The 27,886-nt window shown below is 35.0% G+C and overlaps 1 protein-coding gene, 1 long non-coding RNA gene and 1 pseudogene across 5 annotated transcripts in view; 1 reads left to right on the top strand and 2 right to left on the bottom strand.

Moving 5' to 3' along the window:
* The window catches only part of LOC127872782 (arylsulfatase I-like), a 33,758-nt gene extending 26,946 nt beyond the window's left edge, over positions 1 to 6,812 (bottom strand). The window contains exons 1-2 of one of the 4 annotated variants that reach the window (XR_008045787.1): positions 6,467 to 6,812; positions 5,985 to 6,059 (exon numbers count right to left, since the gene is read on the bottom strand). Coding sequence is in view for 1 of the 4 variants with exons in the window: in XM_052416171.1 (XP_052272131.1) it covers positions 5,788 to 5,810 (23 nt within the window). In the remaining 3 variants the exon portion in view is untranslated. The other 3 variants (XR_008045786.1, XR_008045785.1, XM_052416171.1) reach the window with 3 other exon arrangements.
* Positions 1,415 to 4,125, bottom strand: LOC127872794 (uncharacterized). Its single transcript, XR_008045792.1, has 2 exons — positions 3,112 to 4,125; positions 1,415 to 2,629 (listed from the first exon to the last, which is right to left on the bottom strand). It is a non-coding gene; the product is annotated as an uncharacterized LOC127872794 (long non-coding RNA).
* A 634-nt stretch (positions 6,813 to 7,446) lies between the features above and the next one.
* On the top strand, positions 7,447 to 27,513 carry LOC127865153 (DBH-like monooxygenase protein 1 homolog; annotated as a pseudogene).
* Positions 27,514 to 27,886: the final 373 nt, after the last annotated feature.

Genomic DNA, 27,886 nt, shown 5'->3' with positions numbered 1-27,886 from the left:
TGAAACAATACAATTATGTTGCATGAAAACCTCGCATTACGGCCACTCATAGTAAAGATTATTTTTATTTTTTTGTTGTATTGCAGATGTGAATATTCAAGGGAAGACGAAAGAAAGGATTGTTCCCATCCATTATCAAACGGATTTTATACAGTAAAAACGTCCTTGGAAAAACATCTTCAAATCGGACGTTAAATACCAGTACGCCTGTTAAAACGGTGGTGGAAAACGACTTTGTCAAAATAGCTGTCGGAAAAACTATTTTCTCCTGCATTGAAATTGAGTAGAATAGTGTCACCAATCCCCAAAATAAGTGATATTATTTCAAAACTCATAAGGCATAAAATCATTTCATATATTGTCAAAGCTAAAAAAGAATTAGCTTTTAATTCACTTTAACGATCAAATATTTGATTAATAAATGATGCCAGTGAAGAAACATATATATACAGTGATGGTGCCCATACACCATCTTTTCGACAAGGTGTTAGACATCTGAAAAGAACACAATGTGAAAGCGGACTTTGTAATATTTCTGACGTTGGTAGCCCAAAAGTTTCCCGATCGGCAATATTGCATTTATTTTGTTCATAGATGTTGTGAATTGGTTTCGATAACGATACGCGCGCAATGCGTTACAGTGATACAAGTTTTAATTTGTTTTGGTTGGGTTTGATTATTTGAGGAAAGTTTATGAGTTTCATGGCCGGACCAAAAAAACGAGTCGCAATTTCTATGTCGAAACAAGCAGCTGTCTCCTGCAGATTCAAAATTTAATTTTGACTGTCCGTCTGAGGTTTTATTGGATAACAATCCTGTGCACTGTGACCTATCAGATGGTTTAGATCTTGGTGTTATAGACAGAATGATGACTCTTGTAGCCAACAATATTAAAGCGTCTTTATTATACGTTATAGTGTTTTATGGAAAAAAATAAATGTGGAACGGACATTTTCTTAATCGGATTTTAATCCGAAACATTGGTGGAGAAAAAGTTAAAATTATACCTTTATTTTATGCAAAATATAACATAGTTATACATAGAATTAGATTTTATTAAATAAACTTCTATTCTTATAATGTGTTTTGTTCTTTGTTTTAAATTCATGACTCTTGTAAGAAGTGTTCTCTACAAATCATGTGTTTTTTGCTCTTTTCGATATTTTTTTTCAAAATACAGGAACATGAAACATTCCTTTTGAAACCATTTAAAATATGTAATTAAGGTCCAAAAATTTGTTTGTTTTCCATTTACCCGACAGATCCTAATTTTTCGTTCCGACACGTAATTTGTTTGGTCATTGGAAATCAAGTTTACGGCGAATAATTCATTATTTGTTTAACTTGATTATTGTTATCAAAAGTATGACTGTGCCATCTTTGAATGTTATATAATTAATGTTGCAAACACAGATAGATAAGATAGTTTATTAAAGTCTCATCATCATGTACCTAGTAAAACATATATAAAATAGCTTTAAAACATAGTACATAAATGCCACTCACAATTGAGTTATAAGAGACTATACATATTATAAAAATACAGTTCAGCATCTATAGCCAAAACTTTATGAACATATTTCACTTCAACAAAGGAGAATGTTGATCAAGTTTTCAACTTCAAATATCGGTTTTAAGTAAAACAAAATATATAAGAGTAAGATAAATCTTACATCTAATTGCTATGGGTATTATAAAGATAATTTTGCAAATCTGGTGCCAAAATAACTTCTAATTGGAGCAGAAAACACATTTAGAAGAACTTGCTTAGTTGAAAATATCTTGCACAGGTAAACAACGTCAAATGAAAAAAGTTTCGCTGACCTACCTTCCCTACGTTTTGGCAATGTTAGTGGAAACAAAAAAACTTACTACGAGTGTGGTCAAATTTCAACCTTGAATTGCATTTTGATATGTACGTTAAAATTTATTAACTGATAATTTAATCAAATATCAGAGGGGAAAGAAATACAATTATTGAGCAAACTTTCATATATGTTATACAGTTTAATCTAAAGCATATTTTTTTTATCTCAATAGCATTAAGTTTATGCAGTTTAAAATAAAGCAAAAACAAACAAATTGTCTTTAATTACATATAAAATATATACTGAAGCAAAACATATTAAGCAATTAACGTAATTAAAACATGCATACAATGTAGTCGTTACATAAATAAAATCAAACAGCCCGTTGGCCTCATTTCATTCCCAACATGCTCTTTGAACTTTTCACATATGACTTCTGGTTTTTGTCTGCCACACACAGCCACGTGTCGTTCAGTACTTCGTTTGTACGCATACTCCTTGCACCAATTTTCACACTTGTATTTGTATCCGTTGCCATGAGACTTGCTCATATGTTAGTTAATGTCTCGCCTGCAAGCAAATGTTTGTTGCATACAAAACACGTATGAGGCCCTTTTTTCAAGTGGACGACGCGTTGATGTCTTTTCATGTTTAAAACTGTGCTACATGTTTTTACCGCAGACAAAGCGAGTTGCGAATTGTTTGTTCATGGATGTTTTTGATATGGAACGAGACTATGACTTCTGCACTAAAAATCCTTCCACAGAAGTAGCAGAAACACTTTTGGCGTTTGTTTGATGTCGGCATATCCACGTTGCGACCTGAAACATACCAAATCGTTATGAGTATATAACGTGACAGTTTAGCAAGAAAATATTGAATCAGGACGAGACAGCATATATCGCCCTTGATTTACAACCAATGTGACATAATAGGGTTTTTTAAGTACCGTCAGTGCATTACAGTTATAGCAGGGTCCCGTTTTGGTGAAATGTTTAATTTCTATTTATGCATACCAAATTTCATAAGAGTAACCGGTTTGTACTTAATGATATACCGCATGATAAAGTTTTGCGGAAGGACGGACAGAAAGACGGACGGACGGAGGACAAACCTATTTGCATTTGAGAACTTGATACTCGGGCCATAGAACTGTTCTGCGTATATATAAGCAAAGGAATTTTAATACATTTCTACACATGGAAATGTAATGTTATAAACATCATAATCACGTAAACAAGTTAATCAACATATTAAGTAATCTATATTATCTTCATGAGCATTTATCAAGTGAAGAACTTACTTTGTATTAAACTTGTATTTTTAATTCCAATAATAACGTTAGTAGCAAATTAAAACTGTGCCGCGTTTAAAAAGACCTGGCAATGAGGTAATTCATCTTCACCTGCTATAACAAAATGGATATGTTAACTTTAAAAGTCTCGTTTGTCTTCTGGAAATCTCATTGTGCCAACATAAAAAACAGCAGTGCACACAATAGCGCATTTGTTAATAAGGTAAATAACTCTGTAATCAAGTGCGTTTCAAATATGTCAATGTTTATACTGTTATTCGACTTCACATAGAGATGAGCACATAAATGAAATTCATAACCATACTAAATGATGAACATATACACAACAATTTAAGGGATTCGGTTATTTGCTTTCTATATTTAACAATATATTTATTTAATGAAATGCAGAGTGATTCCTCAAGTCACCAGCACCAGATTTCGAACATGAGCCAGTCTGGATAAAATGTAGATTGAGTAACAATCAGACGGACGGACGGACAAGGACGGACGGACGGACAAAGGGACAGACACACATACACAGAGAAAGACAGATTGACAGACAGACAGACAGACAGACAGACAGACAGACAGACAGACAGACAGACAGACAGACAGACAGACACAGAAACAGACAGACAAAGAGACAGAAATAAAGATTCAATTATCCGTCTGTTTTATTTCACATCAGCACCACAACAATAAATTGCGACCACAACGTGTGCTTGCGACCACAACATTTTCAAAACAACGGGTACAACGCCTTCTTTTCAGAAGAGGTTACGATATTTTTTGTAGCCGAGCATAGTTATTAGAAAAACGAATATACAATTGGATTTTCTGTACAAAAATGTAATGATTTCGTAAAAATATGCGACTTGTTAATTGTCAACATCATAGAACACACCTTTGTAAAGTCTTTGAGGTTAGGATATCGGATTTTTCTCAAGAATTTTGCCAGAATAGTAAACAATATTTATATTGGTATCGAATAGCATTCCCCGATTTTTAAATAAAGGTCTGTATGTCTTCGGGAAACGTAAAAAACAAAACCGTACTCACCGTTTGCATCCATCTTTTGAAATTGCCACCACAACGGAAGCTGCATTGCGACATTTTACGCACACAACACGAACGTTATGGTCGCAATGATTCCACCCCGTGAATCAAGGGTATAACACTGCGAAAAATAACTGTTTCGGCAAGGACGTCCCCATTTTGACTATCATGTGATTACACCCTCTAGAAGTATGCATGAGTAATAAACAGGGTGCAGAATCAACGGGGCTTTCTGGGGCTTTCACACGGGCTGGACAGATTGTAAACACAGACATCGTTTAGAACTGTATTTCTGCAAATATCTCAAGTGATTGAAATACATTTGGAAACATTTTAAGTGCATAAAATAGCAAGTTTTAATGCAAGCTTTTCTTGCATTTCGGGCCGATACCTAAAGGTATAAGAACATATCCTTGAATACGTCTGATATCGGTGACAAAAGTTTACGTTTCGTGAATCATAACCGTATACATAGATGCAGTAAACATATACTTTTTTAACAAGAACACATGCTTATAAAATAAAGTAATTCTGATGTGTTTCACGTTGCCATAAGAAGCTTAAAAATCAGTTTTTATGCACCAGTTGAAATTGAGAAAAATTGTTATACAGGGAGCCGTTTCATAAACGATCGTACGACAAATTTAACTTTCTAGAGAATTTTGTAATCTTCATAAGCAGACGAACTAGCTCTCTATGCTCGTCAAATATAGAGATTTCAATGTAAGTAACTAAGTACTGAAAAATTATAAACATATGATATGGACTTAAGCAATTATGCATCTTCGTAAAATGTATCGTATCGTAAAAGTGTATTACGATGTATTGAAACGCCCCCCCCCCCCCCCCCCCCGGTGTGTTAACATCCATTTACGTTTACTTGGAAGCCCACGAAGTTACGTGATCCTCCACCGATAAAGCTCAGTAGGTAGATCACTGTGCTAGTGTTCCAACTGTCGTGGGTTCGAGCCCTGTGTTTGGAGAACTTTTACTCCAAGTTAAATTTTTTCGCCTGTATTTGCAAACCGATTCGTAGACTTCAGTCAAAAAATAAAGATTTAAAAAAAATACAAATCCAGTCAAGTGTGGCAGTTAGGTCCTTTAATTGTATCATTATTTGTGAAAACAATTTGCTTATGATTTTAGCGCCATTTGAGCCTGTATAATTGAGTCGCGTTCTGAAATAAATGGTTTTAATGCATGTGCGTAAAGTGTCGTCCCAGATTAGCCTGTGAAGTCCACACAGACTAATCCGGGACGACACTTTCCGCCTAAACCTGATTTTCGGTAAGGAGGGACTTCCTTGAAACTAAAAATACCATTAAAGCGGAAAGTGTTGTCCCTGATTAGCCTGTGCGGACTGCACAGGCTAGTCTGGGACAACACATTACGCACATGCATTAAGCCCAGTTTTCACAGAACGCGACTCTTATGTAGGTACACTCTGAGGTATTTTTATTGAGTTTTAGACTATTACTTGATCTAAAGTCTAAAATTTCGGTTGGTTAATTCCGAACAAGGTATATTTATCCCTGTACTCATCTGTACCATATTCAGTCATCATCTATAGAAGAATATTTATTAAGACTACATGCTGAAATATTTTGACTTTTAAAAGATACTTACTGGATCGTGTGATAAATGTTCATCAGCCTCTGTACTGAGTACTAATCATATATTTATAACATGCATGCTACTACAATTACAGATTTGATCACATGAACTTGAAGTATTAAGAATGAAAAACAATGCTTTTCCCATGTATGGCTAGCAAAATTACTCTGAAGTCCCCTTATTTATTCGATAAATACATTAAAACTTACCGTCGCTACTCGTTAAACACACGCTTTCCGCCGAAGCAATTCACTTCAGGCACTCTATTTGTAGATTTATTCCATCTACGTAAAATGACAACAGCATAGTTTCAAAAGATGCATAAAAACTGCTAGGTTTTCTGCCGATGTATCATTAACATTTTTATGTTTCATTGCTTAATGCCTTCGATTATAAATTTCTAACGAGAAAGCTACTTTCAATGCGTTTGTTTTGTTTGAACAAGTTTTTTTCTTGTAATTGATGCTGGGCCCTTTGCAGACAGGCGTGTGACAGCATGAAACGACAACTCTGCGTGGAGAGTGTTGTGCGACAATGTAGTCACTAATTTCATCCACAATCCAGCGTAGCTGCGATCTGTGTTTATTACACGAATTACCACGCCACAGAGGACTTCATTATCAAATCACACCACCGATGACTAAGTTATCAAAGATAACAATTTTGAAATAATATCTTTAAAGAAACTCACGTGAAAATCTGTCATCTAAACAAGGCCCGGTCGAAGATTCGCCCATCAACAGAATTTCAAATGGACGTTTAATTCCACATAAGATCATTTTCTGTGTTTGTTGTTGGTTTCATGAGCTTTGCTAAACTGTTTAAATATGTTGTTTGTTGTCTTGGAAAACCTTTCCACGGAGGTTTAATATCCATTTCAATAAACAAGGGTAAACACATATGTACAATTGTGAACTATATTGATTATAAATCATAAATGACAACAATGAGCGTTTTAATAAAATCCAATTGTAGATAAACATGACGATTTGTCACCCCGCAAAAATGGGAGCGATTACACCCGTTGCGACCGATGTTATTTAATTTATGTTACTATGCGAGATAGCGACATTTATCACGAATCTTAATCTCGTTCACTTATAACTAATTTGGTCATCGTGAAGAATTAAAAAGGTTGCGGTTAATATCATAATTTACAGTGCACCAATAATTAATAATTATAAAATAAATTATATAATTATAATCAAATATAATAAAACTTTAATTAAATTAAAATTAAATACGGAATCTCGAGCTTTAGTGTATACTTGGTTAGCGGGAGATTGACCGGGAGCACGAACTGCACGTATGTTGCGCTTTAAAAGTGTTAAAAAAATACACAGCGAAATATAACATATTGCTAAATTCGCGACCAACGTTAATAATTAAAGTATGCATAGCTCAATGTATTCGTGGTGTTCATATAGAGTTTCGCTGTCTCCATCGCCTGCCATTGGTAACTTTAATTTATGAAATTTTTATTTAACCCTCTGAACATAGCTCAAAGAAGCAACCACATTCCTTTTTTCTCATATTTTAATGATGATTTATTTCAGCCTAAGGTATGTTCACATCGGTTATTTTTCCTTCACGATTCCTTTTAACATGTCACTCTTCAAACGGGCCTCAACAAAGTAACACAGCACGTTATCACAGACTATGCGTCATACAGAAATCTATATAAACTGAACTGAAACCGAACTCTAAAAGCAGCGTGCTACATAATTGAAACCATCAAACCAATTGCTACCATAGCAACTACTCATGCTGCTCTTCTGCAGTGCTCTCCTACTTGGGGTGTGGCTGCCCAGGACCCTCGGGGCGTCACACCCGGGGCTGAAGACCACGGAGCATTTCGATCACATGGCTGTATTAGATGAAGACGGAATGTACTCGCTCTTCTGGAATTTTAACAGCACCCATATCACTTTCGAGGCGCACGTGCAAACGAAAGGTACGTGTTCCTTGTTTAGTTTAACATATTTGTTAAAACTCGTGTGCATCGAAAGCCTAGGTCTTATCGTAATGCGATTGAGTCTCTTGCCGGCTTGGAACTAGTATTTGGTATCTTTTCGAGGAAGAAAGGACGTCCAAACAACGGTGATCTGATTCGTGACCTCTCGGTCGCTAGTTTGTTACCATACGCACTACGCAACTACGACTTACTGTGTGTTGGATCAGATGCAGAATGGATTCATAGGAATTCAATGTGATAAGTTTTAAGAATGATAAATGTCCATTGGTGGAAAATGGTCAAACATTAGTTAAATGTCGTGTTGATGTTTCTCTATATATATGATTTAATATCATATTTCTGTACTCAACTTAACTGATTACGTTGTTATCTGGTTTGCACACAATTATCTGTTTATGTTATGCAGTATTATGTTATATGACTCATCATTTCGTTTTACAGATTACTTTGTTATTTGGCTGCATAATTTACAGACAGTTAAATATCATTAAGAAATTGCAGTTTTGTATAGGCTGAATAACAACATTTACGACATGCACTGACATTTAATGAATTACCGTTAGAACTGTATTTTACTGTGCCGTGGTCAAGATCGGTTCTCTGTTTGCGTTCTGTATTGGGCTGTTTGACATGCCTATAGAACCTATAGAGATCGGAGGAATCGGAAACCGCTGCGATGTGATTTTACAACACTTTGAACTGTATGACATTTTTTATGTCCCCCACTATAGTAGTGGGGGACATATTGTTTTTGCCCTGTCTGTTGGTTGGTCTGTTGGTTGGTTTGCGCCAACTTTAACATTTTGCAATAACTTTTGCTATATTGAATATAGCAACTTGATATTTGGCATGCATGTGTATCTCATGGAGCTGCACATTTTGAGTGGTGAAAGGTCAAGGTCATCATTCAAGGTCAGAGGTCAAATATATGTGGCCAAAATCGCTCATTTTATGAATACTTTTGCAATATTGAAGATAGCAACTTGATATTTGGCATGCATGTGTATCTCATGGAGCTGCACAATTTGAGTGATGAAAGGTCAAGGTCAAGGTCATCCTTCAAGGTCAGAGGTCAAATATATGTGACCCAAATCGCTTATTTTATGAATACTTTTGAAATATTGAAGATAGCTACTTGATATTTGGCATGCATGTGTATCTAATGGAGCTGCACAATTTGAGTGATGAAAGGTCAAGGTCAAGGTCATCCTTCAAGGTCAGAGGTCAAATATATGTGGCTCAAATCGCTTATTTTATTAATACTTGTGCAATATTGAAGAAAGCAACTTGATATTTGGCATGCATGTGTATCTCGTGGAGCGGCACGTTTTGAGTGGTGAAAGGTCAAGGTCATCCTTCAAGGTCAAATATATGGGTCAAAATTGCTCATGTAATGTCAATCCTGCAATATTGAAGCTAGCAATTTTATATTTGAAATGCATGTGTATCTCATGGAGCTACACATTTTGAGTGGTGAAGGGTCAAGGTCAAGGTCATCCTTCAAGGTCAAACGTCATATAGGGGGACATTGTGTTTTACAAACGCATCTTGTTATTTAAGAAATAATCGACGGGTAACCGTTGGTTATTGCGGTTACAACCAACGGTATGGAGTTCCGATGCGTCGGAATTAAACCACGATGGCGTAGCCCGGGTGGTTTGATAACAAGCATCGAAACGACATACCGTCGGGATTTTTACCGCAATTACCTAACGGTTACCCGTCGATTATTTTGATTCTTGCACGATTTCAAATATAAGTAATCCGCGATTAAAAGGTTATGAATGAGAACTATATTCACCGAACGTCCTTCACTTTTCCGCGAAAACGTGACGTCACCACAATAATGAAAATCAAATGACGTCGTCTATATTCATGAACAGTGCGCGGACAATCAAAGTGACGTCACGTTAAACAACCGTTGGTATATCGGGGATTATAACCCACGGTAAGCTCCCTTCTCATTCTGATGTGGTAGAATATTTTTATTTAAGCTCTCCGGTGGTTTATGTAGAAATATCAGTGAAATAAATCTGGTTTTTCACTGTTTTTAACAGTGAAAAATAACAGTGAAAAATATCGATATTTTCACTGTTTTACTGTGAAATAAAGTCATATTTTCGACGAAATGACGTCATAAATCCAGCGAAATCATACAGTTAAACTCTTTTACAATGTACATAAACGGTGAAAAAAGCATGGAATAAAAAAATAATAGTTGGATTCAATGGGATATCTATTTTAGTTCACTCGTGATCATACAAAAATACATATTTCATTTTACACTCGTGGCTGCGCCACTCGTGAAAATATTATTTTATATGATCACTCGTGAAATAAAATCGATATTCCATCGAAGCCAACAAATATCCTCTATATCTTGCAATGGGTACTTTCAATAACAAACATACATGGAGTTCAGACGAATGCACGTATTTCCTATATGACCAGAGTTTGTCATCGTTTTTAAGGATGGGTTGGTCTTGGAATCTCCGGAAACGGGAACATGTTCCCCGGCGACGTCGCCTTAGGATGGGTAACCGACCATGGACAGGTTCACTTTGCTGTAAGTACGTTAACTAGAAGGTCGTAATTAGAACCACATCTTCACACTTTTTAACGGTGTTCTATACTAGAAAATCTTAAATATAATTTTATATAATGTTAGACAAACAAACAAGTTTTTCGCATTTGTGTAAATATATTTATCAGTCAATATGACCAAACAAAGTGATGAGTTTCTATGTAATTTAATAAGGAATATACATAGACATTATCTATTTTAAATACACATTTTATACAATATGCTCTTGTACAGAGACATGTGTATTGATATTAATTACATTTTGTAAACCTTTAAAGTGATATTATAGGCATCTGATAGTATATATAGGTGCCTATCGAAACCGTTGTTTATTTTTTGTGTTTTCACTTCATATACACGTATATTTGTTAATGCAGCATCAACATACTAAAACAATATCCCGGAAAGAGAAAAATAATCCATTTGAATATCAACCTTTCGTTTTGACAACTGACGATAGAAATTGTTCATTCGATGAACGATGGGTGTCTAAATGTAGTTTTCATGCATATTCGTTCATACGACACAAAACATAATTTTGTTTTACATATCATTTCGGCTAAGAAGACTGGATGAGTCATGTAAAATATCGAAAATAATATATATTTTTTTATAAACAACTGGTAACAAGATGAGTTGTAGACAATTGGTCAGTTACCACATTTAAACTAATTCTTTTGACCTGCTAATTCTTTTCAGCAAAATTCAACAGTGAAAAATGCCCATAATATCAATTTAAAAAACCCATAAATACTCATAATCAACGAAGTGTTCGTACAATATTTTGAAAACATAATTGAACACATAAACATCAATGTTGCTTATAGCAATTGCCGAAATTACAACGTTATATGTGGTCTGGTAACATACATTTAACATGATACAAAATGCTCTTTTTTGTTATATATATGTTTATGTTACCATTTTAGTGTTCGTATGTCGTATTTAAGCGAGATTATACGATTTTTATATGTGTTAAATTGTAATATATTGATAAAAATATGTTACAAAAACATAAAATAGGCAATAAAAATTATCTTGAAGATATTATCTAGAAGATAAATTGAAGACGAATTTAATAAAATGCAGCAAAGACAAATTAGCGCCCCGAGCCGATTGTGACGAAGATAGTTCGTATATCCCGGGAGGGGGGGGGGGTAACTTCCTATATACGGGTATATAGGGGTGTGCCGATTTTATGGGGTGTGTTTTTCGACAAAAAATATAGATATGGGTATGGTTTTGAGCATCTAAGTATTGATATGGGTATTGAAATCAGAAATTTGCTTGTATATAAATGCATATAGACTTGAAAGTATCAGTATCAAAATGGGTATGATAAATGTCATTCTTGTATATAAATGGGTATCAAAAAGTAAATTTCAGTAGCGGGAAAGATATAATAGCAAATTCAATAAGTATGCTGCATTGATATGAAAGAGATTAAAATTCTAGTATAAATGTGTCCACTTTATCAAATTCTAGTATTTAAATGGGTCCAGTTTATCAAACTTCTTGTATTGAAATGGGTCCACTTTCTCAATGGTATCGTATATAAATGGGTATGCTTTTTCAAAAATCAAAATGGGTCTACTTTATCAGAGTTCCGGTATAAAAATCGGTCACTTTTCGGAAGTTTCAGCGGGTACACCCCTACCCTTAAATATTTTAAATAATAAAATATTTTCTTACAATAACCAAAGCATTCGTCTTTTTATTAGGATCGGAGTTAGTGTTCGTGTGTCGTATGAATATACATCGTTGCAGAAATTTAAAATAAACCGTTAAACTAAATTTAGATTCACATCGTACTTGCATGATATACATGCTGGCGAATTACACTGTACAGACATTTTCGATTTCAGAATTAAATGTTTAGCTTATTTCGAATTTTTCGGCACATGTCCTTCTTAACTTTTATTTTAATTTATATTGAAATATATGTATAATAAGTGTTGTTGTTTTTTTTTACACATTTTATATATAAATTCATAAATTTTCGTAATAGATACCGTTGCGGGGAATTAAAGTGGAATATATTGTGCAAAAAAAACTATAAAAAAAACAAGCATTTTGTACCTCGTTAAATTATGTTACCATACAACACATACAGCGTTGAACGTTTCGGTATTGAACTAACAAATGCTAAAAAAAATTGTGACCCTCCGTTCGGATTGTTTCTGTCAGGACCGTCACACGACCGATCATCGCATGCCTTTAGTGGACAAGTCGCAAGACTGGTTCATACTGCACGCGGAGGAAACGAGCTCTGGTACCGTTCTGAAAATGGTCCGGAAACTACAGACGTGTGACGCCGATGACGACATAGACATCAACGTAACTTTAGAAAAACTATAGCCACTGTTAATGCACATTTGAGCTTCGCTCTTGAAAAATGGGGTGAATGTATGTTCGTAAAGTGTCTTCCCAAATTAGCCTGTGCATTCCTCACAGGCTTATCAAAGACGACACTTTCCGTTTGGAATGGGTTTTTTTTAAGAATAGTGACTTACTTTAGAGGAAAAATCCTTACACTCGGGAAGTTGCATATCGGCACAGGATCATCTGGTGTGACACTTTACGCACATAAACGAAGCCTTGTTTTCCCAGAGCTTCACTCATTTCTATAAAAAACTATATATAAGAGTGACGTATTGCACCATGTTTCTAAGTATTATATAAGCAACAATATAATGACATTTTCAACGCAATACTGTCTTAAAGGTAAGAATATATTTTAAGAAAAAGCATATCGGACTATTCAATCTCATATACATATTTTCGAAATTTTGCAAAATTTTCTCAATAATGTATTGTCAAGTATATTGAGGTCGATAAATTCAACAATGAAAACAATAAGCATGATATAAAAATAGATAAACTCTTCTAATGGTTTCCAGTATATATATAACTGCTTGTTATACAACAATTCATACGTTTTACATTCATTGTATGTGTAAAGTTTATTCACTAAATTCGCACAATCTTATTCAACGCTGTTGCTTTAATTTTTGCACAAGTATTCTATGCATGCTATATGAGATGCAGTTAAATGCACTTGTATTTGCATTGCTTTTTTATTATATTCTCTCGCTTAATGTCTTTATAGTCGGCCAGTGTAATATCTAGTTGATTTTATTTCACTTCCAATACCACCACGATAATCGACATCCAAACTGACAGTGATTTAACCATTCCAAACTTTACAACCGTGTCCGTTCTGAATGGTCCCATCCGGTTAATATAGGCCTACCATGTGAAACTCCCGCGCACCACCCGAAGCATACCGCATGATGTTTACTGTTGCTAGTCTTTATCTCAATCAATATGTTTATTAAGGCTATAGGTACTTGTAATGGTAATACACTTATTGACACCTTTATCATGCGTTTACGAATGATAAGGACCCAAGTACCTAAGTGTACGTCCCATCGTTGTGTCATTTGTAAATGTTGTAATACCAACACCACGTTATGTTTTCGGTGCTTTGATTTTCCCAAACCTTAATTGACACTCTCCTCGTGCATTTCAGAATGGCACAAATCGTATCATCTACGCATTCGGCTCGGAAGACCCACAAAACGACCGCAGTATCTCGTACCACGGAACCACACGGGGAACCAAAAGCCTCTTCCTTCTCAATCCGGACAAAGGGGATGGCAACTATCACGGAGACTAAGATTAAGCACTTCGACTTTCTTAATCTGAACGTAAGGAAAGAAATCGTGTTTACGCATCTCAGACTTAACATATTTGATAACAGTGTTTTTCAATTGTCCGAAATAAGGTAAACACACCATTTTTTCGTGTTGGTTTTTGTCAAATTGGATTTTTCATATTGTTATGAAGACAGTCAGGCATGCATAACTCAAATTATGTTATCAAACATATGTTTTCGTTTTAATTAGACAGTGTTTGCTACTTTATTTGATATTGCCTTGCTTCATTATCAGTAATATATTACATGCATTTATTTAATGTGTTGATACTGTAAACATACATTTCAATTTCAGTACATGGTTCCAAATGACACCACTACATACCACTGCCGAGCATTTATCATGCCTCCTATCGGTAAACACCACATGATTAAGGTAGGAACTACCGTTTAATTAACCCATTTATTCCTAGTGGACTCTCATTTATTCTAAATTGGATCAACTTATTTTCCAAAATTAGGGATGTCTAGTACATGTATATTTATTTCTATATTGAGAATATAACTTACAGAAATTCCTTTAAGCAAACAACGCAGACCCTGATGAGACGCCGCATCATTCGTCGTCTCATCTGGGTCGACGCTGTTTGCCAAGGTCTTTTTTCTAGACGCTAGGCATAAATGAGTTAATCAAAATATGGACTAATTCAAGTAAGGATTTCGGTTCATTAACAATAGTTTGATATGACTAAGAAGACAAGTAAATGTTAAAAACAAATTAAATATTTTCTTAGATGGCTATTCTAAAAATAACTCGCAAGAGAGTGCCTTGACTTCGACCAAGAGAGTACATCATACATGGAATATAACCTTCGTTTGTACACAAATGATCCGCCTACATTTACATCTACCTTTAATCGATGTATGATTTAAGTCATATAGAACATGCACGCGGTTCAAATACGTAGTAATGCTCTATGTACATGTACGTGTAGTGTTTACATTTAAATTATTCGCACATTCGTACAGTCTTAACACGAACCCACGAATGTGCAAGTATTTTGAAAGCCGCAAAAAGTTTTTCGGAACATACAAAGCTAACGTAGAAATCAAGTCAAACTCTCATTTACTATTTATTGTGTTCTCTTCATGCCACTTTTTCTAGCGCCAGTGCAACAAATCACAGGTGGTTAGCGTGTGGCTATGATATTAATTAGTGAAAACATCATTTTGAATCATAAATAATCATATTATAACGAAAAATTAACTTTTCTGAAAAAAATATTTCACTATCAAATATATATATAACAAGGTATACAACTCAAAATCAGCCCAAAACGGGGTGCATCGCTTTGAACAGCCATATCTTCATCAATTTTGCAGCGATTTTCACGATTTCGGTCTTATTCAACGCAGAAATGAATTTCCTTTCTGGAAATGTATATGTCTTGCAATATTTTTACAAATGCTGGGTCAACTTTTAAGAAATAACACGATACACAACACGCATGACCCAGTTGACAGTGATCATGCTGTCTTTTAAGACTGAAATCTTCACGGAGTAAAGGGCAACTTCCCTATAAAGTTCGTGTAGTTCGATACCATAATTCAATAAAACGTATGAAAAAACATTATTACCGTTCTTGTCGTTACATTCTGCATCAAGACTAACTGTCCAGCGCCGTTTGAAACCTTTGTTTACATACATTTCATCTAACTAACATTTTAAACATACGAGTGATTTCATTGGTCCAATGCGGAGGTGTGTCTTTACAACTGGAGATTTCATTCATAAAGAATACATGATCACTGTCAACTGGGTCATGCGTGTTGTGTATCGTGTTATTTCTTAAGAGTTGACCCAGCATTTGTAAAAATATTGCAAGACATATACATTTCCATAAAGGAAATTCATTTCTGCGTTGAATAAGACCGAGATCGTGAAAATCGCTGCAAAATTGATGAAGATATGGCTGTTCAAAGCGATGCACCCCGTTTTGGGCTGATTTTGAGTTGCATACCTTGTTATATATATATTTGATAGTGAAATTTTTTTTTCAGGAAAGTTAATTTTTCGTTATAATATGATTATTTATCATTCAAAATGATGTTTTCACTAATTAATAGCATAGCCACACGCTAACCACCTGTGCAACAAATGTGTCAACTTTTTTGTACCTATGAATAATTGGGTGTTTCCAAGGTCTAACGCAATTCGAGATAAATGTACGTCTATTTTCAAAATTACAGTATGAGCCTGTTATCACACCCGGAAACGAGAAGCATGTGCACCACATCTTGTTGTCCAGGTGTAAGGTGGACAACCCAAGTCAGTATGACGGAAAATCAGATGTATGCTACGAACAAAAGGTCGTCCCTAACTGCGATGATTACATAATTGCCTGGGCAATCGGTGGAGAGGTTAGTCAAATAGTGCCTCAGGGAAACTATGGAGAAAAAAAAAACAGAAAAAAAGAGACTTTAAACAAATTAAAAAATAATGTCGTTCTGATCATGTTGTTTACCTATTGGTTTCCGTATTTCATAAAATGATCATTACCCGTTACATAAAATATACCATACACACAGGATACTTTTGTGTGTTTATTTTTTTATGAAAGCTCATTAAATTTATTATTTCTTATCTTTAAGTATGCCAGCCATCCATATACATTGTGAAGTTTGGTTTTTTTAAATAGTTTAAATGTGTTCACGGTCAAGTTTAGTAAATTTTCTATTGCAACCCCAACAAAACAATTACGTGACGATACGAGCTTGAATACACCAATTGCCCACAACATTTTAAAATGTTCATCTGTATTTGGCATTGGAGTGGTTGGCATCAGACTAATGAAACTTTGTTAAAGTGATATCTACTGACCAACCGTATCAACGCATGTTTGTTTGTATGAGATATAGAGAATACTTGTTTAGCATTGAATAGAGAGAAGTTTATGTTGCGAGGCTTAGATCGCCGGGAACGCGAGCCTTGGCGAGCGCTTTCGGTGTTCGAGCCGAGCAACATAAAATTCTCTCTATTCAACGCTAATCCTAGTATTCTATTTATCCCATCGCATTTTTACTTAAGAAGAAAAATGACAAATTAACAAAACAAAATAGAGTTTCAGAAACTACAGAACGATAGGTACATAACAGTGTACATAAAATGCATATCGAATGGCGTTATTTGAAAAGTAGTCCGTGCACGCGACAGGTCAATTCTACAAGGTGGGATAGAGGTTGGTCTATTCCATGGGGTGTTATAACACCCCATGGAATAGACCAACCTCTATCCCACCTTGTAGACAGTATTTGGTTCCGATGTATGGATCGATTTTTTAAAGTTCTTATTTAATCGATCGAAAATACACAATTAAAATTAATAAACCTACACAAAATTATAAAATTTAAATATTATCACCTGAAAGTCTCTTGTGACATGTTATGTGTCTTTACACCACGAGTGATGCAATGTGACAATATTCAGCTGAAGCTTATCTTCAAATACGGTAACATACTAAGATTTGTCGAGGAATCATTGTTTGGGCTCAAGTTCCGCCCAATATCTGGGACTCCGTTAAGCTGTCGGCATGAACGGTTCCAATCTTCTCCATTAGCTCATATGTATCACATTTTTGCAATATATCTTAAACATTTGAAAAAATCAATAGTGCAGAAAAGGCAGTTTTTCTTGCAGTTTGTGCCGATATCTTAGGTATGACAATAACTCATTTTATAAATCGGTGACAAAATTTCACGTTGCGTGAATAATAGCCGTGTAGTACAAATCAAATTTTTGAACAAGAACACAAGTTTATTAAATACAGTAATTCTGATGTAATTCACATCACAGGTGGTTAGCGTGTGGCTATGATATTAATTAGTGAAAGCATCATTTTGAACGTTAAATAATCATATTATAACAAAAAAACTAAATTTTATGAAAAAGAAATTCACTAACAAATATATATATAACAAGGTATGCAACTCAAAATCACCCTAAAACGGGGTGCATCGCTTTGAACAGCCATATCTTCATCAATTAACCGGCGATTTTCACGATCTCGGTCTTATTCAACGCAGAAATGAATTTCCTTTCTGGAAATGTATTTGTCTTGCAATATTTTTACAAATGCTGGGTCATCTTTTAAGAAATAACACGCTACACAACTCGCATGACCCAGTTGACAGTGATCATGCATTCTTTATGAATGAAATCTCCAGTTGTAAAGACACACCTCTGCATTGGACCAATGTAATCACTCGTATGTTTAAAATGTCAATTAGTTGAAATGTATGTAAACAAAGGTTTCGAACGGCGCTGGACAGTTAGTCTTAATGCATAATGTAACGACAAGAACGGTAATAATTTTTTTTTCATACGTTTTATTGAATTATGGTATCGAGGTACATGAACTTTGTCGGGAAGATGCTCTTTACTCCGTGAAGATTTAAGTCTTAAAGACTGCACGATCACTAATTTGGTACAGGAACATGTGTTGAATGTTTCGTCTCACAAAAAGAGCATTTTGTATAGTGATAAATCTATGTAAGGAACATTGATTTTGTATGTGTTAACTTTATTTTTTGAAATATTGTACGAAATGTTCGTCGACTTTGAGTGTATGCAGGCTTTTAAGGTTCGTAGAGTATTTTACGTCATAAATCATGTAAATATTATTTTGTATATTACTACATTTAGTCTTGGAGACACATGTGATTGAATACTTTACTTTCTCTATAAAGCCATTTTACTTCCCGGCTAACGTTGGATTCTCAGTCGGTGCACCGGAAGATCCGGTTTTTTACCGGATGGAAACCCATTATGACAACCCCAATGGCAGAGGCGATATCCTTGATAACTCAGGTAACATTTCTTAAGAACTATCATCGTCCTCATCATCGTCAGCAGCAGAAGCGACAGCAGCAGCTGCAGCATCAACATCATCTTCTCCTTTTTCATGACCATCATCATCTGTTTTTCAAGTGCCTATACTAACTATCATTAATGATGTCATAAAAAACTTGCATTTATCATTTTTTTAACGGAATCATGAAAACATCCATTTTATGTGTATCGGATAATCATCATCATTATCATCATCTCATCACCTCAAACTTCAATCGTTTATAAGAATAACAAAGACAGTTGGTTTTAATAAAAAGGTGATAAAATAAATTCTAGGAAATGAAATATGCTTATGTGTTTGCTTGCTTTACCTATATGAACCGAATTCTCGGGAAACTGGTTAAATGCACTTTCCGCCCAAACTGGATTTTTGTTAAGAGGAGATTTTCTATAAACAATACATTCCATGAAAGCGGGAAGTGTCGTCCTAAATAAGCCTCCGAGGGCATGCAATAAGCCCAGTTTTCCCAGAACGAAGCTCACATATCCAAATTCACAGGCATACGCATCACACTGACATCTGAGCTGCGGGCCCAAGAGGCGGGCATGCTGCAGATGGGACTGGCGACCTCCTTCAGGCAGGTCATACCCCCGGGCCAGAGCAACTTCGTCACACGGGGCTTTTGTCGGGTTGGACTGCGCCAGGCTGGTAGGAGTACTAATTTATAAAACATGCAATCAACAAAGTTTCTGTTTTTTTAAGCAACAATAAAGGAGTAGTAATATACAAAACATATGATCATAAATGGCAGATTGTATATTATTTAACTGCGCGAGACTGTTGAACATGCATGCGCGCGTACAGCTTTATTATTAAATATCAAAGTTAGATCTAGGTTAGAATTACCGCATTCTCCTTTAATACATGAGTTTTAACACAGGTAATTGTAAATTTCTTATATAAGTTTATGCAAATGGGACATAAAAATACATAATTCATTCGCAGAAAAAACTCGACCAGACTTAATGCGCTACATTCACATGTAAAATCCTTCCAGATTTTTTTTTTAAGTTTCTTACGTTTTCCTGCTTCCTGCAAATTATTGTTTTATGTCTGCATAATGCATTCGATAAAATTGATGTTAAAAAAAAACTTCAAAACATTAAAAAAAATGAATCCACCATCATTACGTGTTTTGTAATGGCTGTAGTGATTTTATTGAGCTGCATTCGGATCCAATCAAAAACGTATTGAGGTTGCAATCGGCTAAAAGTACAGTGTGGCAGGTAAGCACACTGTTGTGTTAATGATTAAACTTGAAAATCACGTCAAAACATAATAATAACTAGCAACAATTTCAACCAATCAATCCTTCAGCATTGTTCTTTCCCCGTTGTCAGGGACTCACACAAGCAAACATGTCGGAGTTCAAGATCTTCGGCGTCCTTCAGCACTCGCATCTCGCCGGTGTCCGAATAACCACACGTCATTTCCGGGGCGGAAACGAGCTTTCGCCTATTATTGATGATCCGAACTACGACTTCAACTTTCAGGAACTTCGCAAATTACCGAACGAGATCGCCGTTCACGCGGTATGTAATCGTAGTTTGTATTTGTTTTAATGCTGGATTTCATTTTACACATATATGAACATATTGATTGTATGTAATTTATTGTTTCCCAGAGAGCTTTAAATTTGAGAATGATGTATGACGGCGAATAATATAAGACAAGTTAAGTTTTACAAATAGTATAGACTGAGTTCCTGGTTACAAATACGATGCAACGCTTACAGATTCTGATAACAATGTTATATTGATTTCATAGTAACATAAGAATCAATTGAACACAAGCTATAATAGTAAATAAACATTTTTAAAAGATGACTTACTCATCGCTTAAATTTTTTATGATAAAAAATATATTAAATTCATATGTATATTTAAATAAACCTTGATTATCCTTATAGGGAGCATGTGTTGAAGTTTGTCATAAATTGATTTATATTGATAAACGTAAATATTGGATTTAAAAAGCTCCAATAAAGAGGCAAGAATAAAATTAAACAAACAAGTAACCCTCAACTAGGCTCGAACCACTGATCCCTGGAGTAAAAGTCTATCGCATAGACCACTCGGCCATCCGTGCTCATAGAATGAGTGATGTATTTTATACTTTATAGAAGCAATTTTCGTTGTATTACATAATATAACGACAACAACAGAACTCTCTAAATTATTCAATTGTTTCGCATTGCAACGCTATATAATTTTCAGATTTTAAATCGTCAAAAGGTGCATGGTTAATTTTCAATATTACTGTTTTCTAACAAATATCATAACTTCAACGAAAATTTGCGAATCCGAACACATGTTTTTTTCAATTTACCAAAACTTGAAAAGGTCCCTTGAATATAATAACATACTTATGACATGTATATTCTAAAAAGGTCGATGGTTTGTCAGTTAGGTTTGGACAAACTTATTTTCTAGGGAGACAGCTTCCGAACAGATCGGCACTATGAAAAGTTCATCTTAATCAGTCTACAACTTTCCTATTACTGCTTTTCCAGGGTGACAGTTTCCGAATAGATTGCCACTACAACACCGTCGGAAAGTCAAAGCCTGTCATGGTAAGGTGCCAAGTATTCTACATTATCACATGCTATACTCTGTTTCCCATGTAATACAACCATTACGTATTTTTTTTATCTCATCATCAGACGTGCATTGTCGAATAAACCACTGTGGAATAAATTTTCCTCTATTTCGGCAGTGCTTAAATATAGCTGTCACGCGCGGCGGAGAATGGTCATATTACTCGGAATCAACTATAAAGTAATCATTGTTAGTAAAATCGATTCAGATTCAACAAAACAAACAATTTGATACCAAGATGTAATATATTTTTAACACATAATGCAACTCAAAAAGCAAATAAACATTATTTACAAATATTAAGTGCGTGTACTCGTGACGTCATTATTAACACCCCAGGAAACCCGATACCTTGCGGGTCGTGTAATACCATAGGGGACAGTGCTGTGCATTTTGGCATGAACTTACATAGGGTAAGTAAATTGGAGAAAATAAATTTTTCAAAGTCAAATTTGAAACAACTGTGTATTTACATTGATAACAAAGGTATCGGCCTACATGTAGAAAAAATCCTGACAATTTTTTTTTTAATTAGCGAAATGTGGCTCCCTGAAGTAGAAGATCGGGCAAAACGGGCCATGTTCATGTTTTTAGGGGAGATAAAACTGCTTTAATTTGCAAGCCACTACCATTATTAAAGGATTTATACAAACTTTCACATGTCTGCCATAACTTTTCAGCAGGGTTTCTCCAGAAAACTATTTAGTGTGGTGAAATTTGCGTTTTTAATGACCATGTTGGGAAAACATTGATACCATCTGGGGAAGACCAGGATACCATATGTGGGCAGTGACTGTATGATTCTTTTTCAGCAATTTTGTTGCAATTTCTTTGCTTTGTATAGGCCTACAGTAAGTGTGTTTGGGCACATATGCATTCAATTGTACTTTTAAATCCTTATATATGATCAATAGTGCCTTTTCAACATTCTCGAGTTTTATTTCTTTTTACCAACACTAGTTTGGAAAATATAAAATAAAGAAAGACTTGACTGCTTTGTCCCATACATTAATTGGTTAGGTGCATACATGTAAAAATGATGTCTTAATAAGTGTATATGGGGTTTTTATGTAAAATATTTATGTAGCGTGTTCTGAGACTTTTGGTGTTAATTCGACAAGTGTCATAATGAGAAAAACTGGTTTGAAATAAGTCGCTAAACTTGCGCTTAATTTTATTTAGATTGCCTTAAGTTTTCTGTGATTTTACTGTTCAGCGTATTTAAGTAACATTTCCTGTCTATCCCACTTGCAGATGTAATAATGCAAGTTGCCATTCAAAATGGGACTAATAAAAGCTCATATAAAAGCTAGTTGAGCTCATAGAAAAGCTAGTTGCTGTAACAAATTTACAATCACAAGCAGTCTTTGATTTTGTGCAATGACAATTATATAGTTTAGAGTAACAATAGCTCTCATGTTGATATAATCTGTTTGAATGTTGAAGACATTTTACCTATACTCACTTTATTACAGTATGCATTTTTAATAATTTATATTCCATTCCACCTGCGATCATAACGGTATGTGTTGCGCAAAATTCATTGATGCATCTACATATGAGGTTTTTAGAACCCAGGAAGGGCCAATGTAATGTTTCTTTATCAGAGAACACAGTAACCTTTGACCTAATGGCCAAATAATGTAGTGTGATAATGTAAAACTCATTTAGGTAAGGTGTATCTACATAGGAAGTCTGAAGATTGCAGATGGAAGCATTTTTGTTCTGAAGACAACATGAAGGTTTTCTATTAGAGGATGAAGTGACATTGACATTTGATCTTGTGATCTGACACTGGATTTGACCTGTAAAACTCATTGAAATGCATCAATTTATACATTTTAAAGGCTGTAGGTGGAAGCACTTCCATTATACAGTCCATGATAAAGTTTTTATAAGAAATTTAAGTGACCTTGACCTATGACCTAGTGACCTAAAAGACGGTGGGGTGTATATATAAAGCTAATAAGGTTGCATCAACATATGAAGTTTGAATGTTGCATGTTCATTTGTTCAAAATTTATTTCATGAAAATAAATCGGGCGGACAAACGGAAAAAAAATCGGGACGGACGTAACATACTGGGACAGGGACGGTCGGGACAAACTGATTCCTATAAAGCTATATAGCCCCCCCCCCAAAAAAAAACAGACTTTGTGGCGGTATAATAATGTGTGTGTGGGGGGGGGGGCAACACTAGCATTGTGATAGCTTTTTTACATATCTAAAGTGGACATTGAATAACCACATGATATATAAGACAAAGGATTCACGTGTCTGAAATGATGTTGGATGAAAGCAAAATAATATCATTGAATGTATTAAAAAGCATTAAAAGTACATTTGTATGCATATGTTCCCACATACACTTACTATAGGCCTCTACAAAGCAAAGAAATTGCAATAAAGTCGCTGAAAATAAGTTTTTTTGTCACGAAAAAAATTTATAAAGCCACTGCCCACAGATGGTATCAATGATTTCCCAACATGGTCATTAAAAACGCAATTTTCTCCACAATAAATAGTTTTCTGGAGAAACCGTGCTGAGAGGTTATGGCAGACATGTGACAGTTTGTATAAATTCTTTAATAATGGTAGTGGCTTGCAAATTAAAGCAGTTTTTTCTCACCTAAATGACTGAACATGGCCCGTTTTGCCCGATCTTCTATTTCAGGGAGCCACATTTCGCTCATTTTTTAAGGAAATTTGTCAGGATTTTCTCTACATGTAGGCCAATACCTTTGTTATTAATGTTAATACACAGTTGTTTCAAATTGAACTTTGAAAAATTTATTTTTTCCAATTTACTTACCCTTTGTTTAAAATCATGCCAAAATGCACAGCACTGTCCACTATGGTATTACACGACCCGCAAGGTATCGGGTTTCCTGGGGTGTATTAACACGTCATACGACACAATACATGTTTTTTCACGCTAAAGCTGCAGTTGTTTAGTTATTTCTTAAAAATCGTGGACATAGAGGTATGATATAGAGGATATTTGTTGGATTGGGTGGTTCGATATTCCACCCAATCCGACAAATTTTCTTTTTATTTTATGCTCACATATTAATATTTTTATACGTTTGCCAATCCGTTCAAACCAATTTCCCATTGGGCGCCCCAAAATATCATTACCGCTTTTACAATAAGCGTTGCAAATATTTCACAAGAAAACAAACGTTCAACAATAACTTTTTTGTATTTACAATGCAACACATATCAAGTGAAAAGAAAAAAAACCGAATTCATCATTTAAAAAATAAATAATCATATGATGACAAAATTTGTTTATGTTATGTTGGCGTATTATTATGCGGAGTCTATTTATAGCGTAAATAACGCTCACAGTGTGTACACGTATGTTCAAGGGAAGTTACTCCGTATGTTGATATAAATATTCATCGAAGAGTTCTCGCTCTTGGTTGAAGAATGCGTGGGGGTCACAATGGGGTAAAAAAAATAGTGCCGGTAAAACAGTGAAAATTATCGATAATTCTCACTGATAATTTTCACTGTTTTAACAGTGAAATTATCAGTTTTAATTCACTGATATTTCTCTATAAACCACCGGAAAGCATAAAATAAAAACAGAAAAACAGGTTAGTTACTGATCTTTTTCTAATGTATTAGGCTCGACACGATTAAAATAATGAAACAATGTTTGCTTAAAATTACTTTGGGATTTTCCGTGTAGTTCGATTTTCCTATTCTATTTTTAAAGAAATAATTTACGACTAAGTCAATTGATGGGATGAATCGAATACTAGGTCGGTGCCGAATAAAGCAAAGTTTATTTTGCTCGGCACGAAGATCTGAACCACTCGCCAAGGCTCGTGGTTCAGATTTTCTAAGCCTCGCAAAATAAACTTTGCTTTATTCGGCACCGACCTAGTATTCTCTATATATTACACATGTGTAATACAACATTTTTAAGCGTTTTCATTGGATTAGTTTTCGTTTATTGACCAATCGCTTTTTGTTATTTTGCTGAAATGACGATAAACCGTCAAATGACGTCACGAAATGTAAACAACATTCGGGATTTATCATTATGTTTGCGTAAATATTTATTTAATTTGCTCATTTAAAAGCATGTGATAAGAAAGATCTGAAACTCGTTGTCATATCATACCATATTTTTTTTAACTCGTCCAGGAAATTCCTGAAGTCGTTTAATGAAATATGGTATGATATGACAACTCGTGTCAGATCCTATATTTATATTAATTTATTGTCCGGAGGTCATGAGTAATAATCCCGACAGGAAGCGTTTTTTTTAGATTTTCCCCATAGACACAAATTATTTGTCCTAGTCCATGGAAACGGACTCGAAAGCGTTTCAAATAAACTTTAGGCTTTCGATGCAGTCGAGCTATAATAAATATGTATAAATACTTAACCACATTTCCTTCTCAATCCCTGTGTAATGCTAATACACGGCCATTGGGAATGATGCTATGCAGGAATGCGTAGGAATTAAAGAACGAGCGCGTCGGTTAAAGACTGTGGTAACATAGAATTTCTATAGACATTACAATTTGCACAATACATCTACTTCGAAGGAAGACGTTAAATAACGCAATGTTTATGACAGGGTGGACTGGCCACCACCAACGAGATGTGTTTATCGTTCGCCTACTACTACCCGAAAACACCACTTGCCAACTGTTTATGGAATCCGACCTATGGAATGTCCGGGGCCGATGGTGATGCAAAGGTATACATTACGGTTTATATTACATGCGTACAGTAGTATTATTTTTCGCAGGTATATTGAATTGATGATTGTAATTGGCAAAAAGAGGTTTTCGCTAGGATCGTTGACGAATTTGATATTCGTGGATACTGATTGTGCATGTCGAATGCTCAGTGAGATCACAATCGTCTTGGACAATATCAATTACATTTAATACTATTTTGTGTGAAGAAACCAAGTGGATTATCGCACACACGTGAAGACAAAATAAAAATGCTTATTTGTCCACTGATTGTCATAACTGAAACATGCAACATATGACATTATATGTAATTATTGTCACATTTTAAAGACCCTGATGTTATAGATCATATAAGAAAGATAAAAATAGTTTAATTAAATTTCATTTAAATATAACTCTAATGTACTGTGAATAAATGTTGTCTCCATACGACTTGAGGGCTGTTTTATTTCATTTATCAGTTAAAGCGCTCTTAGTTCAATGCCTTGCGCTTTAACTGAAGATTTTCCAAACAAATATTAGAGTCTTAAATGGTGTACATAATACATCATAAAACTAAATTTACGAATTTTACTTACAATCACTAGTCCTATTTTTCCCCCATCCACTATTTAGACGTGGCAGATGATCCAGAATGCGGACTGGTCGAATAAGACCGTCGTAGACTGGTTCTATCAGCAGCAAAGCACCGGACCCGGATATGCATGGTGCGGTGGAGACAGTTTGAAGGTAACCAGTCTATTTAAAATTTAATCACTCTCTAAACTGCCAACGGAGAGCAGTTGGTAAGCGCGCGACGAATGACGTTCTAATTAGTGTATTCATCATTAACGACAATCGAGAACAAGATGTGTATTATTCAGTAAAATTGATATTTTCGTCGTACGTGTTTTGCTAAATATACTATTTGTAGTATTCAACTTGATCACTGACTTAAAGCAAATCTACGTCATACAATTAATATATTCGAATTACAAATTTGATTTATCGTGGTTGATTTTTCATAATGCTTTTTTGCATTCAAAGAATTGAAAATTTACTTGTTAATATAATTTCAGTTACTCATATAAAATACAAATAATGGCATGAGTTCTAATTAATTCAATTATAGATTCCAGAAAACTTCGACTACACGTTCACTGGCACTCTACCGCATCATGATTACGTTGAGCCCGACACGTGCCCGTAACGGACCGCCGATCCTGATTGGACAGTCGTCAAGCACTTGCTCTTTATAAACTGACCATTCTGATATGACTGTATAAAGGAAATCAATACAAAAAATAACATTTTCGTACTTTTAAATGTATGCACCTGAAGTCTTAGACTTATATCGTGTTTGCGTGTGTGTGCGTGCGTGTGTGTGCGTGTGCTAGTTTTACTTTGCGTGCGTGCTTGCGAGCGTGTGAGTTTCAGCATGCGTGCTATGTGCATGCGCGTGTTCGCGAACGTGTATGTGTTTGTGCGTCCTTGCGTGTGGGTTTGTGTGCATGTGTACGTTGTTATAATTATTAGGCGTAGATTACAATAATACCTAAATAGGACTAGTGTAATGACAAAATATGTGATAATATCGACAGGCATGCTTTATAAAAAAAGCAAACGAAACGTGTGGTAAAGCTGTTTATTTAAAAAAGGAACCCAGGTACTTTTGTACGTCCGTCTC

Source organism: Dreissena polymorpha, chromosome 1 (assembly GCF_020536995.1).
Source record: "Dreissena polymorpha isolate Duluth1 chromosome 1, UMN_Dpol_1.0, whole genome shotgun sequence".
Classification (NCBI taxonomy): domain Eukaryota; kingdom Metazoa; phylum Mollusca; class Bivalvia; order Myida; family Dreissenidae; genus Dreissena; species Dreissena polymorpha.
The sequence above is the reverse complement of the archived record's forward strand: the minus strand, read 5'-3'. Positions and strand labels throughout refer to the sequence as shown.